General features: G+C 37.6%; 1 protein-coding gene across 5 annotated transcripts in view; it reads right to left on the bottom strand.

Annotated features, from left to right (window-relative positions):
* RAPGEF2 (Rap guanine nucleotide exchange factor 2) overlaps positions 1–18,376 on the bottom strand; it is a 185,509-nt gene that overhangs the window by 102,988 nt on the left and 64,145 nt on the right. For all 5 annotated transcript variants that reach the window (XM_064710756.1, XM_064710757.1, XM_064710758.1 and 2 more), the window contains exon 4: positions 6,227–6,310. In XM_064710756.1, the coding sequence (XP_064566826.1) occupies positions 6,227–6,310 (84 nt within the window). The remainder of the gene's footprint in view (positions 1–6,226; positions 6,311–18,376) is intronic.

Consider the following 18,376-nt stretch of genomic DNA (forward strand, 5'->3'; position numbering starts at 1 on the left):
ACTCAACCCAAAGCATGCACTTCCAAGCAACTTCTTAAACAGACTTTACAGATGTTCTCTGAAACTATAACCTGGGAAGTTATTTGTCTCTGGGAATGTCCAGTGTTTGGTCTCAATGTTTCCATCACAATGCTGCAAATCCTTAGCCATAAGCAACTCAGAACCTGGAGAAAGCTAAATAAGCTCCACACAGCTCTTGATCAACTCCCTCTGCAGCTTAAACAACTAAACCAGCAGTTCTCAAAAGTACAACTGAGCCTCCCACAAGTCCATTGTTCTAAAATTCTGTTTCCTGCTCAGGGGGAAAAAAAATTAGGGGATTTTATCATGTTTTAAATATTTGTGTATACTGATCACTCCCAGTTAAAATCCCAGTTTCATTCTGTTATCTCATAGGTGTCAGCCAGTAATAGCCAATATTAATAAACTCTAAGTTGCAAATATATGAGTCATAGTGAGAGAAGGATTTTATCATTTTGATTAAAGCTATCAGCATAATTTTACTGATTCAAAAAATCAAAGGCAATTCTATATTCAGAATATACATACATCACCAGTTAGATATATGTAAACTACACAAAACAGCATGATTCAGACATCACAAAAATTAGGAAGTATGTTTCAGATACATAAAGCTCTATAAATGCACGTAGATAGCCAAGGGCTCTGCTCCAGCACCATTACACTCACATTCATTACCTGTCAAAATAAAAAAGTCTGCCAAAATCCCTAACAAAATTTTATCCTGAAAGATTACTTTCATAAGTTAATGAGGATGCACTTGGATGAGGACAAAACATTCTGCATAAACTGAGGTTTTCTATTGCTTTACACCCATTCAAAAGAAGTTCTTAATTTGTTCAATGACTCTCTATTATGATTACATATTCCATTCCATTTTTTAAGTTGTTTTACTATGGGAAAGACCAGAGGGCTAAACCATCAATATTTAAACACATACATCCCTTTTAATTTTGAAAATCATGAAAAATAGATGGTCTTTCACTTTCAAAACTTAAATCTTTTAATTAGAGGAAAAAGCTTAAATAATTGCTCCTGTATGTAAAATCTGTGAACTTGCCAAAGGGAAAGCAGCTCTCCATTGCCATATGAGGCAGTGAGGGAAGGACTGGTTGGAGGCAGCAGCAGGGAAGGAAAGGAGGCTGCAGGATGAAGCAGCAGATGAGCAAGCAGTGCAAACTAAAGCCTGGTTTGTGGGTGCAATCAGCACAGCAGGATGCCCGAGCAGCACAGCACGCACTACCAGACAGGCTGGGAAGCATCCAGGAGAAAAGCAGAAATCCCCAAGTACCAGAGCCAACAGTCTGAAAAAAACTGCCCAGCAATTCTGTATTTTGTATTCTGCTAAGAGATGGCTGCATCCTCTGGAGGCCAAGAGCAGGCACAAGGAGAGCTGTGGGAGATCCAGGAGACCTTCTGGTGCTGGAGCTCCCATTAAAGGAACACAAAAGAACCCAGTGCAGTCTGCACTAGAAGCAAAGTTCTGGTAGAAAAACCACGCAGGAACTCCAAGCAAATGACCAAACGTGAGAGCATGAAGCAGGCCAAGGCAAGCTGGAGGCCATTCCAAAAGACATTCAGAGGGACTGTCACAGAGCTGCTGTCAGTGGCCATGTGAAAACACAGGAGAGGCAGGACAGCCCTCAGGGAACTGCATTTTCTGCTCATTTATTTTCTGGACTTCATACATAAACCTCATTCTACCATGTGAACTGCTTCGGGGTACAGATGCCCAGGGGAAATGATGAGGGCACTGAGTGTTAATTTGTGCTAGTTTGATGGTCATGGTGGGAGGGAAAAATTAAGGAATGTTTAGTTTAACACAATATATGCCTGATATGCTAAAGTAAATGAAGAAGTTTTTAGATATTAATAGGAAAAATGAGGGGAAAGGGGTAGAAGGGAAAAGAGATGGTCTCCCTCATATTAAACTGTCAAATTTCACTGTTGTAATTCACAGAAATTAAACAGGAGAACAAGATAAAGTTTAACGTCATATCACTAAATAAATGGCAGCTTTAATTGTTCAGAGCACAATTCTTTAAAATCATGGACTGTATATTTTCCCAAAATAATAAATTAAGGACAATAAAATCCAGCCTTATCTTATGAACACTATTTGCTAGCTGATGGCCTGGAATTTGAACAAATACAAGCTAAACTGTATTACAACAGGGAAATAAAATTAAACCCATGCAATTTTCAAAAAAAACTAGACATGGTTTAGATGTCAAAGTTTCTAAAGCTAAATACTCAATTTAGGACTCCATGAATTCCAATATCCCATCTTGAACAACTTATTTCTTTAAAATTTGGAATTGAAGACTTGCCTAGTAGCTAGTTATAAGTAATTTTACAAGTCATCCAGTGCATTATAAAACTTAGGCAAAAATTCACAACTTTGACACTCATTTTGAACTGCTTCAACAGGTAGCTATTTTTCCATACCTGATATCCTACAAACCTGGTTCATTTTGGACTGCTGTGCTATTTTTTATTTACATGGGTTTCAGTAGTATTGCTGCTGTTCCTGTCCATTTTATCTCATTGCTGCTCCCAGTAAATTGTTCTTATCCCAACTCATGATCTCTGCCTTTGTGCCTCCCACCAGAGAGGGGAGGGCAGTGAGAGGTGTCTGGTTTGGGAGACTCTCACTAGGTGAGGAGCACTAAATTAGGGTGTGCTGCTCCTAAGCCACAGCAGTGTAAAAGCAGGGGGGTGGTCATTTCTTATGCTTTTAGACATCTTTGTGGTGGGGGAAGAGGGTATTTTTAAAAACATTCTTATTCTCCAACTATATATTAACTATCTGCGAAACCTAGTGTCTCTAATGAAAGAATTTTAAATGGTACCTTAACACTAGAAATGAAAGCCAGGGACACAAGGATTTGGAAGAAAGAAATACAGTAAGTTTACCTGACATGACATATACAACCAAAGAGCATTTCTGGTGTTACTCATCAACCAGTCTGAGGATGCTGTATACAAAACTAATGCAAGCAGATCAGCTAATAGAGGACCCAAAAGCAAATAATATGCTCAGCATAGGCAGTCAAATGCACTAAGGTACTTGCAAGTGTCAGCTCAAATCTAGTGAGAGCCCTCTATCCTGTTCTTTGCTAACTCACATGGCAACTGCCATGAAGTTTTAAGAGTAAGGTCAAATTCTGCACAGGACGAAGAACAAACCTCCAAAGCTGTAGGCAGATTTGTCCACTAGGTCTGTCTAAGTTACTCTGAGATATGACTTTTGCTCTGGCATGTAAATACATTCATTTTAAAGGAGTGAAATCCAGAAAAATAGCAAATGCTCTTGAAATTCAGAGGTTGGGGTGGAATTAGTGGGATGACAACACTTGTTTTATTCTAAATTTGGTCAGCTACTGTCCAGCCATTATTCAATGAAGGTGAGCTTGAGGAGGTCAGGAGGACAGGCATGGGGAAGCCCTCAGCCTGAGCAAGGACCAGCAGCCCAGAGAACCATCCAAAGGGATTTACTGCAGGTGCAAGGGCCAGGTTGACAAAAAAAGAGAGAATAGTTTTAAAGTGGGGAGAAAAATGAGGAGGTTTGGATGGTGAGATGCTTAGGGGTGAATTACATTTGGCTCTGGGAAAAAAAAGTTAGGGAAATGAGAATTTTCTAAGTCAACTGTATTTGGAGAAAGGAGCATACTTCTTGCTTTCCACATATCTGATTGCTCCTACACAGACTTCTTGGCTCTCTTAATCACAAGCTACACGTGTTGCAAAATAATATCCTAGTGGCTTTTTAGATGGGCAAAGATAAAATGGATTAACCTGAAAAAAGCCCACATTAAAATAGTGTAAATATTAATTTACTACTGCAAATTTAGTTTACTCAAATGACAAACAAAATCAATTACTTTGCAATGTTTAGGTCTCTCCCTATCACTTGATGTCAGTCATGCACAAGGATGTGCTCCTTTTGCTAAACCATAGCCAGCTCATTTCAGCAGTAATAGGACATCAAGATGCACAAATTATACAATGCTGAAAAAGGCCCTTGAAGTTTTTACTCCCTGTATATGCAAATAGTTTCAGCAAACATTTATCCAGTAACCATCTTCTGTCCACTTTTGACACTACTGCTTAGATTCCAGAATATCACCTTATCAGCTCTTTCTGGACAGCAGCTTTTTCATTAGGTCTCACTCCCTTTTTTCTGCGCACCCTAAAATCTTACTTTGGTATTTTTGCCACTCATTCTCTTCTGCCTGGCTTGTATAACTGAGCAGTTTACAATTTCTCTCCCAGCAGTTTACTGCAGCATAAGTAAAACTGGAAAATTTAATTTTCTTCTCAGGCAATTTTCTCACTAAATAAATCAATCAATCAATCAATAAATCATTTATTAGCCGCCAATATTCCAGATCAGAATTTTCACCTGGGTGCCCTCTCACCTTTGCCAAGTTTTTTATTCATGGATGAGCCCAAAGCCCAATTGCAACTTACTCATTTAGAAAGAAAAAACCCTGATTAACCTTATCTAAATTTTAATAAGGCACTCACCTACCATTCAATGACTACAGCTTCTAAGCACAAAGCCCCTCACTAGAAAGGCTCTGGTTTTGCTCTCCTGAAATACTTTCTATCTCATATAATCAAAGTTTCTTAATTTTGCTTTCATGGTCTTAAGTTATCTTTTTCAATTAACAAATTGTCTCTGTTGCCTTTGCTTCCTAACACACTAGCTTTGGCATCTACTTGACTTCACCTACAACTGTAAAATCTATTCGTATCACAAATTCCATGCCTGTATTTCACTAAGGTATTAGACACTGTCCCAGATGTCATTTTACACATTTCTCCACATGAACAGCACTTAATGCTCTGCTTCCTGCCACAGGATCTGTAATTTTCTGTTCATTCTACCAGGAAGAGTCTCAAGCTCATTGTTATCTTACTAAATCTGACCTCTCTTCAAGATGCCCAAGTGAGTGAGGCACAAGCATTGCTGTATTTCAGAGGAACAGAAGATATTGCCATGGACTATACACAGCCACCCTACATTAATTCAGATATATAATATCTCTTCTCCTGGTATCTTAAAGTAGCACTTTCTGTCAGCTTTTGTCCTGGCACTGCCTGCTCATGGATGACATATGGGACAACTTCCACTCTGCCAGAAGTAGGGCTCCTATAATCCCTTGTTGTGCTACCTTTTCCAATAATCAGTTTTGCACCTTCAGCATTAACTATTCGATGGCACATCTAATAAACCTTTTTATCAGCAGTGCCTGACAGACACAAGACACTTGGTTTCACCAAGAACATGCCCCCATCATCAAATGGAAGTCCCAAGACCTGCACTTCCCACTGGAAGGCAGATTTCAAGATCTAATGTCTAATATGCCAACCAACACTAGCCATGAAGTGGCTTCCCACCTTTTAAAATTGTTTAAAAAATTCCAGTTCTTTCCCTATCATGATGCTATACAGAGATGGGTCATTCTTTCATTCTGCCTTTCACAAATTTTATTACATGCCATTCAAAGCAGCCTTTAATGGTAGTCTGAATGAATATGCATATAACCAGCATATTTTAAAATAATTCTGCTCTGCTTCTATTAAAATGATCAAGCTTAGTCACTTCAGTCTAAAATCCTTGCAATCACTTGCATTTTTTACCATAGCTCAAAATAAGTAATTTTTTTTTTACTGGAGCAATATAAATGTTGAGCACCTCACATGCAATTTTTTTTTTCCATCTAAGAAACTGCTCTTAGTTTAAAATCCATTTGCATGGTGTTATACAGAAACAGCAAAACCTGCAGTAACATGATCTAACCATATACTAAAACATACACCAAAGACTTGTGCACAGTAAGTAAAGGAAAACATCTACATCCAAATTCTATAATTTGAAGAATGATTACCCACAGGAAGAGACTACTCAGCACTTTACCCCATTTGTCAGGTTTTCAGGTGGTTTTTTTTTTTTCCTAAATCAAAAACATCTGCATGACACTTTGGACAGTTATTACACTGTCCACAAAGATGGACTTTCAATTCTAGCTATGGGCATGAAACAGTTACCACAGCTACTAAAGGCAGAAGATGTGTGTTTAGATTTGTTCTTCTGTGATTCATTAAATATAAAACACTGGCTTTAATCCTAAAATTTCTCTGCATCTCATGATTTATGTTTAAAATACAGAATGCAGTACATTCATAGCTGACATACCTGCTCCTTGGAAGAAACATGGATTCTTTAATGAAGACTGAACCAGACAGCAGGATATACCAACAGGTACCAATATCATCAGGGCTGGAATAAAATAAAAAAAAAAGATAACATGGCTTAAAACACTTGATTTAAATTACTCACAGCAGTACCAAATTTGCACTACAAAGGACATCAAAGAGGCAAAACACTCCAAACTATGGAAAGAAGACAATTCAATTATTTAAAAACTAATTCCATGAAACTATTCTAATTTACACCTGCAAACATATACATTATTAGAATGCTCAATTTCATTTACTTGACTTTATTAAAAGCATCTATCTATTCATTTGGTAACAGCCCAATTCAAATTAAATATAACTGTAAGTGATTAAAGGAAGCCAAGCTACAGTAAATATACTGTACTGTATTCTATCAAATACATTGAAGAAGAATGACAGGTCTTCAGTTCTTGCTGAAGAGAGCTGTAGCATCTTTCCCTCTATAAATGAAGGCATCTTTTCCCAATACTAGCCATCTTCTTCTCAAGCCTTTCTTCAAGACAGAAATTTTCCTCTCTGCATCAGCATGCCTTTCTACAAGGTAAGAGACATTTGCAGATGGCAAACCTACATCAGATTTGCCAGTCACCATTATCTGCTGCTGCTGAGCACTGCCCCTTTCACATCTCCTCCTGGCACCAGAATAAATTCCCAACAGAAGGGGCAAAAAGTTTCTCTTCCCCTCTCTTCAACCTGTAGAGGAGCTGGACGAGGAAGACTTTGTCATCCAGGCACCATTCATTCTACTGTAGATTCAGATGTTGCTCCTTGAGTAATACAAAATCCTTTTCACATTAGACTCTTTTTGGATAAGCAAGTTCAAATTATGTTTGGACAGGAAAATAAAACAGATTAAGGCTACCAGAAATAGGTGCAGTAGAAGTCTCATTCCATGTTGACAGTCAGTGCCGAGAATCTCTCCGCTGTACTTCAGTTCCTACCACGCCTGCTTCCTCCAGAGAAACTGACTAATTGAATTCACGACTAATGGAGTTCACTGTTATGAACTGCATGAGCTTTCTTATGGAAAACCACATCCCTAGTGACACTAAGAGATGCAGATTACTTAATGAATTTGTAGCACCTTCATTTTTTAAATTATATGTCTCAAGTCTTTAGCAACAACTAGGTCTACTTCAAGTAAGAACAGCCCACATCTTTTAACAATGATGACAGCATAGTATTAAAATCTAATCTTAAATCTTAGTAGGCAATGTACATGTTAGCAGTGTATTTTTCATTTGAAGAACTGCAATTTAAGAAGTACATACAGAGGTCCTCAAAACAAATGTGCTAGTCTAAAAGAGCTGAGAGCAAGCCATCCAATCTAAAAACATTTTCTGTTTTCATTTTCCACTGTATAATATAAGCATGAGAGAGAAAGGAGAGGAATATAGAAATTTAGCAGAGGAAATTGAGGGAACACAATCTATGGTCAAGAACAGAGGAACAGAACAAGAAGATGGAGATTGCATTTCTTTTCTAGCAGCCAGTGTCCTGATCAGTGAAGTGATGCTGGTCAGCCACACACACCAGAAGTTACATCATCTTCAAAATCAAGATTTTAGGAATACTTCTTTATACTGATAGACCATAGAGAACAAAGCAATAACACAGTCCCGCTGCTAAAACAACAGCGTTTTGATTCACATATCTGAAGTGTTCTAAGCTGCCTATTCTGAAATGTGCCTCACTTGCTTCTCACATGGGTCTGTATGACCCTCAAACCTTTTCATCTAGAAAAATCAACACTGTGCATAAGTGCAGAGAACCAGGTTAAGCACAAGAAAAACAGCACTTTCAAAAAAATATCATTCCTAAAAACATTAACATGCACCTGAGTAAAGTTAAGCATCTTCTGACTTTCCTTCTTTCCCCACAAATCCTATGGTGACAGGCACACAACAGCACTGCTGCTGAACTGGAAGTCTGTTAGGGTTTTTATTATGTTCTTTAATACCTGTCATTCTACATACAAATAATCTGGACTAATTATCACAGTTGAAAGTTTTTGAAATAGAAATTTTCAGCAATGGATACAGACAAAGTTATTTCCCAAATACCTGCGAAGTAACTCTACTAGAATGTGAATAATAATTTTTCCATGTGGATTACAGCACATTATATTATCACATAATAAGTTTTGTGGTCTTGGGGGTGGTTTATTCCTTTCCTTTTCCTAAAATCTGGCAGTTTGACCAAATATTAAAGTGTAGTCTGATAGAACAGAACATGGGGTCACAGATTTTATCATTCTAAAGCACAAGTAATCTAGAAGATCTCCCCATGCTTCAAGAAAGGCATTTCAAATGATAAAATAATTGAAGCAGAAAAAAATTAAGCCAATAGAAAGTATTTTAACTTTTGAAAATCTACTAACATCCAAGCTCTTATTTTCTTCGTTTGAAGACCTGATTAACTTTTTGAAATCCTCTCTCAAACCACCTATTTGTAAGGAGCTCCAGTTGTCTTTTCTCATTGGACATCTTTTAACTTCAAAGAGAAAAGCAGCTACTGGCTTTCACAAGCACCAGTCAGTATATATAATATATACAGTCAGTATATTCAATATGCAAATGCTTAAGACTACTTTTGACTCTAACTTGGAACCATTTAACAAACACCTAGAATGATTATGCATTCAACTGCAATGGTTTGATTTCTTCTTATTTAATCACACATAGCATGACTCTTGACTCAGTTAATCGTCCATCTCTTTTTGCCAATTCACAGGTTTATTCTCTTTCTCTGCAAGTTGGCTCTTCAAAAGTTGTTGGTACTTCTCATTATCTGTCATGAACATCATACTTTATCCACTTTGTAAATAACCAAATTGAGCATCTGCTCATTTGACAGCTAAATGAACTGATTAAAAAAATAAATCAAACTTGAGGAATACCATGCAATAGAATTTGTTTTCCCTTTGCTTTATGTGTACTTAACTGGTTTTATTTTTACAGTTACATTTGAGAATTTCTAAGCTCTAAGCTATTTGAATCATGCATATCTACTGAACTCAACACTTTAATTATCTAAATAAAAAAAAACTTCAGTATAGCTGTGTCACAGTAGTGGAATATTACTAGAGAATGTGTCTGCATTCAAGGTATCTTCCCTGAAACAGACTTTGTATTCTTCTAAAATTTTTACTGTCAGCCAAAACATCATAAATATTTCCAAGTCTTCAAGAGCAAAGAACATAGGTAGGGTATTAATACTCTTCATTTTTTACAACTAGTAGTGTCTTAACATAGTCTTGAGCTTAACATCTGAAAAAATCCCAAATGTATAGCAAACACATTTCTTTCTCCAGAACCCACACGCCTCTCTCAGAAGAAAAAAAAAAAAAAAGGCAAATGAAACACTGATCTATTCCTTTCATATGAAAATATATTTAACTCCTGCACTTTTAACACTTGTTATACTCCCAGTTGATTAGAATTAAGCCTCAACAAAGCCATTTGGCAGCCAGCTTTTGCTAGACAATACTGTCACAAGAAACACGTGCAATTCTTTCCATTTTAAGGATTCTGGGCTTTCCACAATCCTATTCAAACATCATGTGGCTTTCAATCAAGCTTCCATGTTTTCTGTACTATGCTTGACATTTGTTCATCAACAATGCATTTGCATCCTTCAGGACTTTTGTGCCTGTCATGAAAGACAGAAGAAACTACAGAAGAAGCAGATGCTGAACTACAAAAGTACTTTTTCAGGCCACCTGAGGACTCATGCAAATACCCATTTTACCCAACTGAGGAGACTCATATTTGAAAGGTTTCACATTTGCATTCACATTTTACATTTGATTTTAAACATTAAAACTGAATTCTAGAGAATGAGCCTAATTGTAAAGTTCTCTTTCATTGCTAGAATAGTGACTACCCCTGGCAGCCCACATGAGAACCTAGAAACTTTATTTGTCCTAAAGACATCTCTTCTGCCAAAGAGACAACAGCAAATTGTTCTTAAAAGGCTTTACTGCAGACAGGACATTTCCCTGACTGGGTCTGCAGGAGGGCATTAAGTCCACATAAGCACTTCATCAGGAATTAGCTGCTGAAGCAGGATTGATGCTGATGACCTTTCCACAAAGGCATCCTTCAAGAGACAAGGGGTTTTTCAAGAGTGAAGGGGAAGGTCCATAGCACATGTCAGTCAAGCTGATGTAAAAAGGACAGACATCTGCTGAGGTAAGGTCTTTGCTATTACTGGTTTAGTAAGGATGCCACTGCTGGCCAGCATCACCACGACCACTGAAGCAGCAGCTGTCACACATGAGGAGACTGGGAGTGCAGTGAAAGCTCCACAAAGCAAGGGAGCTGCTGAAGGGTCTGGAGCAGTCCTGTGAGGAACAGCTGAGAGAGCTGGGAGTGCTTAACCTGGACAAAAAGGGGCTCAGGGGAGGCCTTATCACTCTCTACAAGTGCCTGAAGGGAAGCTGTGGCCAGCTCTTCTCCCAGGCAACAAACAACAGGACAAGAGTTAGCCTCAAGCTGTGCCAGGGAAGGTTTAGATTGGATATTGAAAGTGTGGCCAAACACTGGAACAGGCTGCCCAGGCAAATGCTTGAGTTACCATCCCTGGAAGTATTTTAAAAATGTGTAGATCTGCTTGTGGAGAGGGTTTAGCGGCAGACCTCACAGTGCTGGGCTAATGGTTGGACTCAACGATCTTAGAGGTCTTTTCCAACCTTAAGAGGTTTTCCAACCTTAGAGGTCTTTCCAACATGATTCCATGATTCACATCTGGCTGAAAGCAAAGCTCACCTAACCCAGCAAACAGCACTTCCTTTCTGAATTCCTCTCTGCTCCCTCCCTCACTCTTGCAGGGCCATATGCACAGTGGGAGTAGGAACAATTTAAATCAGGAATACTGACACATGTACATTTCCAAGCAGGCATACAAAGACCTTTTCTAGCAAGACTTTACCCTACATGTTAGCCTTAAGTGACAGAATACATTGCTTCAAGTACCTAAGACTGAGGGAAAGTTGTTGTTTGTTTTGGGAACTTTCTTCAGCTCAGCTCCTGTCCTGGGTATTTATCTGGATGAAATGTAGGACTGTTAAAAGTTATACAGCCTACCAAAAGCAGCAAAGATATCCACTTTCCCTAGTTACAGAAAACAAGATTTATTGCCAAGAAGGTTAGATGACACAAGCAATTTATCCTGCAGAGAATCAGAATGAAGTCAACCCCAAAGTCACTCATTAGGGGCAGTAAGAACAACAAAATCAATACACACTCATTCTGCCCTGAAACTAAGATTTGTGTTCTGCAGAAACAACAACAAAAGACTCGAGTACCAAGATTTAATGTTCTTCTTTTGTTAACTACTATGATAGAGCTACCTACTGATAAATTTTCAGAATATTCAGGTTCTAGCAGCAATATTGCAATGGTGCAAAACTGAAAGTCAATACCAAAATAGCCACCAATGTGCAGGTTTTATTATAACCTGAACTTTAGTTGAACAAAATTTGAATAAATTTCCTTGAAATCTTAACTTTTGTATTAAAACACTGTCGAGAGCAGAGGATTTCCTGGGGAATCTATATATAATTTCCCAGAATGCCAGAGAACTTGACTTACAGGAATTCAGGAGCTAGAAATGGAAAGTCATAAATTGGATTGCCATGCCTTCCCATTGTGTGTCCCTGCCCAGCCTCCTTGATGTAGTCCCTCAACACAACTACAACCTGCAGCCAGACAGGACACCTTTGTGCTTTGAAAATCACACAAAAAACTGAGGACAGAACTATTCAAAGAAAGTTCATAGCTGACACTAACTGTTCTGTCTGGAAACTTCAATTGTGTCATTATGCAATGGCCTATGACATCACTGGGTTGTCAGCCCTGATGAGTTTAGACAGTATTTTCAGACTGAGGCTTTCACATTTTCTAGCATATGACTGTTTTCTCTGAGACCTCAGAGGCACTCAAAGTTCAAAAATCAAGAAGTGCTTATACATCTCCAGACTGACAAAATCCAAGAAGTTTGCAGGCTTTCTCACAGTCTAAAGCACTTCATGCTATGATCTATTCATGCCCTGAGAAGGAGCAGCTTCTTATTCCCAGACCAGCAAGTAGTTACATACACACTACTTAAAACTAAAGCTTTATTTTCTAATTACAAATATTCTATTTCTATATAAAGCAATCAGCAGCACTTGCATGCTTGCAACTACATATTTGTAACTATATATCTGAATTATATATTAATGGCATATCAAAGAAATTCTTCACAAGAAAACATGTCCAACATACACATCAATTCTGTAATGCATCTGTCTACTGTAGCACAGGTGTTCCAATTTTAGCTTTCAGATTTCCTGATTACTTAAGGTGCTGAAAACCCTCCAAAATATTAAGCTAGAATAAAAATTTAAATCAACCTGTTGAAAAGCTGAATAAATCGCAAATATCTATACCATCTGTAGTGTCTTCCTCTATCCTGACAGGTCCTGATGCACCACTTTTCTTCAAGATTTCTTTAGAAATAGCTGTTTAAAAACAGCAGTCCATTTAATTCTCATTCTCCATCAAAATAAGACACAGCACTACTAAAACCTCTGAAATAAAAAATCATATTAAGCACAAGCTTACTCACTCAGGTTCAACTGAGATAATGAACATCATAAATACGTACAGTGGCAAGAATTTTCAGGTCTTTGTGATGACTGCTGTCAAACATGCTTTAGTTCTGTCAAATAAGACATCACTTCAGCGCAAAATTCAGTACCTGGACTTGAAAGCACAGACTAAACAAAAGTCTTTCCTCTACTGCCCAGCTTCTGGTCATTGGCTTCTCAGCCAACTCCTTTAAAACAGCACATGAAAAAAGCTAAGTAGCATGCAGGTCTCAGTGGAAACAAGCATGGAAATTACCTCCATATAATTACTGCTTTATATTCCTTTTGCACTTGGGTCTATCCTGAGACCTAAGCAACAGAGGTGTAATTGTCCCTCCAACACTGGACTTACAGCAACTCCAGATGGTGGCAGGACCCCTAAATTTAGTCATCCTCAACATCCAGAATTGCCTTCCATTCAGAGCTATTTTCAAACTATGTCATAAAAAGGTCATGAATTCAACAAGAGCAATTTCTTGGTTGTGAAAAAGCTAGTTTAATTTGTGGAAACAGTAAGTCTTTAAAATTCCAACCACTAAAGGATTCACTCAAGACTTACATTAAACTAGATATAATACCATCATCCTACCATCTGTAACACTTGTAATTGTTTTGATAACTTTCAAACCAAGGCGCACCTATTACATTTTCATGTAATCATACTCAGTGTTGTTCAAAGTAGCATAAACTCCAGAAAGTAAGCAGAGTAATTCCAAAGACATTGCTCATGTTCCCAGGTCTCCAAGTGAGAGAAGCAGAAACAATAGAAATTTGACATGCCAGAACTGGGAGCTCTTTAAGACATTTAAGCACTACACAAGAAGAAATCCCAAAGAACATTGCTCTGCAAGCTCATGCTCCATAGGATCTTGTTCCAGCAGATTAATCTGTCTGTTTCTCTTTGCTCATTTTGGTTTTCCTCTCTATGCTGACAGCTATAGGTAGTTTATTGTTTTAACTGAATAATCACTGCCAGAATTAGACATGAGCCTTGAGATGTCAAACATGTCCAAGTTGAACAATTCTCTCATTGCCTGAAGATCCTGCCCACTAGCACTGTAGTGTTCAAACACAGAGCAACCAGAAAACTGCTTACTGACATTGTCAGCACTGCCTCTAATCCTCCTTATTAAGCTAGTTAAGCAGTTACCTGACATCTGCCAGAGCATTTCAGATGCTCTTGATCACAATAAGAGGTATCCCCCAAACACAAAAGTAAAAGAGATTGGTACTCGACGCATTACCCACACACAATTTTAAAATATTTTTCTTCTTATAGGAATACATTGAAGTTATATTTAGAGCAAAGATTAGAAATAAGAATAAATTTAAGAGTTAAAATATATTCAGTAACAAAACTGCTAACTCAGAATTTTGAACTTCTGATTTTCACTAAACAGTGTGCATATTTCAACTCATGTCCATGATTATATATTACAGATGGACACAAGATGAAAACTTGTGTCTTGACTCCTGGTTGCAACAATGGGAAACACAGAAAAATGAACCATAGTAAACAATTCCTCAGTATTCATGAAAAAAATAATCAGAAGAATATTTTTCTTAACAGTATTTAAGTTATTTATAATTTTTTTCACTTCTGAAATAAAATCAATGAAATAACACAAGAATTTTGGTCAAATTAGAGATTATTACAGAGTGTCAGTAATGCCTGTCAGTCTAAGACAGTGGATTAAACAGGCAATTAATAAATACATTATACAAATATACGCACACAAGCTAATTGACCTATTGTCATTGAAGTCTAGCTATTAAACTTGTACAGTGAATTAGTCCTTTGTATCAGAAGAAAAATTCAGAACAAAAATTGCAGTCTCCTAAATCACCAGAAAACTATTACAGAAGCAGCAAAATAAAATGATCCTGCACCCAAAACACTCTTAAGCCAAGACAGATCTGTTCTTACACCTTACAACTTTCTTATGTGTCTCCAAAACCAAAGCTTTGAGTGCCTCAAAGTTCTCAGAATTACAACAAAAATATGAGAGCTTTCAGTGAAGCATTTACAGTAAAGAAGGTGCAAAACCATTACCTCAGTCATCATTCAAGGAAGTCCCAGAATCAGGTCAAACAATAACACAAATTTGGAACTGGCTGTGCAAAGCCAACAGACTCTAACATTGATCACTGACACTATTAAGAAGCCTTGATTCAGTGTCTGTTTATACAGAGACAACTGCCAAGTCCTTGAATGTGTTTATTTTAATGATAGACATTGCCTAAAAAATTCCCCACAAAAAATGTATCCATAACACAACATACAAATCAGGTTCCTGATTTACTGCAGTGCAGAACTGGCAGCATTCCAATGATATTTTGGCAACTGCCCAACTATCAGAAGGCACAATACACCTTTAGGAATATTTTCAGGACAACACAGAAGAGGCCAGCCCTGCTGCAGAACTTCTTTGCATTATTAAATGTACTGCTGCAGAACTTCCACAGAAACGTGTGGGTATGGAAGAAGCACAAATGAATACATCTATTGCCTGCAGAGATCTACCTGAAAATTCTGATACTGACCCAGAGATCACAGAATCATTTAGGCAGGAAAAGACCTTTATAGTCATGAAGCTCAACCATTAACCCACCACTGCCATGTTCACCATTAAAATCATGTTCCCAAGCACAACATCTCTGTGTTTTAAACACCCCAGGGATGGTAACTCAGCCACTTCCCTGGGCAGACTGTGTCACTGCTTGACAACCACTTTTGTAAAGAAATCTTTTCTGATATCCAATCTAAACATCCCCAGCACAACTTGAGATACGTTCCTCTTACCACTTTTTACTTGGGAGATTCCCTAGCAATTCCTTTTTGTACTCTTTTAGGACTTAAGTTTTCTTAAGTTATCTGTAAGATACAAACATATACAGCTACAGACCACATACACTGCATCTATAAAAGCACTCCCTCTTAACACAATTTCAGTAAGGTGGTCTCAGCAGTGCTGTTCAGTTTAAAAATTACAAGACCCTGAGATTAGTTCAGTTGGCCAGAGCAGAGTGCTGATGATGCCAAGGTTGTGGTTTTGATCCCTGTATAGGGCATTCACTTAAAAGATGGATATGGCAATCCTTGTGAGACCTTTCCAACTCAGAATATTCTCTGAGTGTTTGTGTGAATAGCTAAGAAGATAGTTTCAGCTCATTTTTGTCACACTTTCAAGTCAGGCAATGCAGAAACGTACAGCAACTTTGGCATAAATTTTTTTGGTTTACACGCACTGCTTCTGTCCTCCTGAGGGTCTTCAGGGCAAAATGTTACTGTGAAAGAACCATTAATTCAATAAATGTCACTTTAATTGTAGGACACAAAAGCGTGACTCTTGGATTGCCACTCTTACAAAGACTACTCACAGATCTACATCTCACCTGTCCTTGCACAGAACTACTGCCCGCAGCATTTTTGAGACATTCTGCTCTACCTCATGGAAAACACTTAAATTTTTATCTAAGAAAACAAGCAATGTTTGAGTAGCTACCAGAAGTTGTGCTCCTTTATTCCCTTTCCAGACTTCTTTTGTTTCAGGATTTGATGGCTGGGCCAAGCCAGTCCTGGAGAAGGCTGCATTAGACTAGCCCAACACCAGTGTGTTTCGGTCTTGTGATTTGCAATGGTGATATAATTCAGAAAACTTGGCTAAGGCTGGATGGTGATAATACTGCTAATAGGCTTGAGAATTTAGTTCTAATCAAGGAAATTTCAAAAATAATCAGCTGAAATTACATCTCTTTTTTAAAGCCTTCTCCACTTCTCATCCCCTTTTCGCTCCCCATTCCACCACCATGCAAGCACTACAGTCTTAATACAAGTAGATGTTTTTCACTCCAGACTACATGAAAAATTGGGAATGAGGAAAAAATCAAGACACAACATAACTAAAGTTTTTTGTCTCACACCTGCCTACCACAGTCAATAACTCAGAAACTAATCAGCTTGCTATTTCTCATTTCAGCTGTGAACATTCTCTGTAGTAATAACTGCATTTCACATGCAACATTTTTTCCCTCCAATCTCCAGTTTATATATACAACTTCTACTTGTCTTTCTCCATGCTGAATTTTATTAAAGGTTGCAAGCTGAATTACGTAAAAGCACACAAATATTTTGACATTAGACAAGAGCTTTTTCCAGCCAGACGTTACACTAAAATTCAGTTCAAGATGTTCAAGAGATAACTACTCTTTTTGAAACACTTGTCCTTTTTTAAGAACCACTACCATCACAACCAGCAGTCTACTACGTAGTCTGCTCTTAAGAACTTTAATCAAAAATGAAATCTTCTCAGCAGGGACATGTGGGAGGTAGGAGCATATATCCTATCAGGACTTCATTTGAAGGATCTCTTAAAAAACCACACTTCACAATAACCTGGACTGGGGTTTCCTTCAAATTTTTAAAAGCAAGACAAGCAGTAACTAAGTTCCAAATTAAATTGCTCAAACTACAGGCAATGCAATCACAAAACTGTGTTGTGCTACAGCCTGGCAATTCAGGCTTTATTACTGAATGACTTTAGACTGCAGATCAGCAAATCTTAACATATTTTCTGCCAATCTAATATTCTTAGTGAAAACATAAGGGAAGCTTAAAAATATACAAGACTTCCTTACAGAAAGAGTAAGCCAAACACCACGGATGCATACACACAGCAATATCAAACAGCATGGCTGAAAAACACACACAGCCCTCACATGACTAATGAGGAGGAAAAAGAGGTGATTGTATCATTAGACACATACTCATTTGCTTACATCCAAAGCACTTATTGCCAAAGAATCCTCTGCCATCATAGCACAAAATTCAATTTTGATCTGAAAAATTTTGTTCAACTGTAAAGAGGTATAAGCACCATCTACAAGTCTGCTAGAACTTTGTTTTCTAAAGAAAATGCTAATTGGAAGCTCACTGTTAAAGACATCAATAATTACTATCACGCACGTAAATACATTTCATGATATGAAAATAGAACATTTCTTTCTTTGGACTACTGATAAAACATATATTAAGTGACCAAAATAAATATATTTTAAATGAGATCTCTAAGTAGATTTGAAGAAAAGGAGCAAGTTAAAAAAAACCCCAAAACTAATACACATGTCAAGAAAGCCTCAGTTCTGAAGTTTTGCTTTGCAGGTTTTAAACCCTTTTGTCATTAACTTCCCATCAAATGAAAGGCATAGAATGACTGGCAAATAAAGAATAACTCAAGCTGAACTGCCACTTCCAATAACCCAGTTTCCATTTAAGCAGTGAGATGGCCGTAGGGTTTGGGAATTTGTCACTACCATGTACACCCGCTGATAGTAAAGTAAATGCAGATGAGATGAGCCAATTTTCAGCAACATGCTCCTTTTTATCCCTTTGGTCATATTAAAAAAATCTATAGAGCTACTATGAAAATTAACAACTTATTTTTTGGGGTTTTTTTAATGTAGGATAAAATA

This window comes from Zonotrichia leucophrys, chromosome 4, assembly GCF_028769735.1.
Source record: "Zonotrichia leucophrys gambelii isolate GWCS_2022_RI chromosome 4, RI_Zleu_2.0, whole genome shotgun sequence".
In the NCBI taxonomy this organism is placed as follows: Eukaryota; Metazoa; Chordata; class Aves; order Passeriformes; family Passerellidae; genus Zonotrichia; species Zonotrichia leucophrys.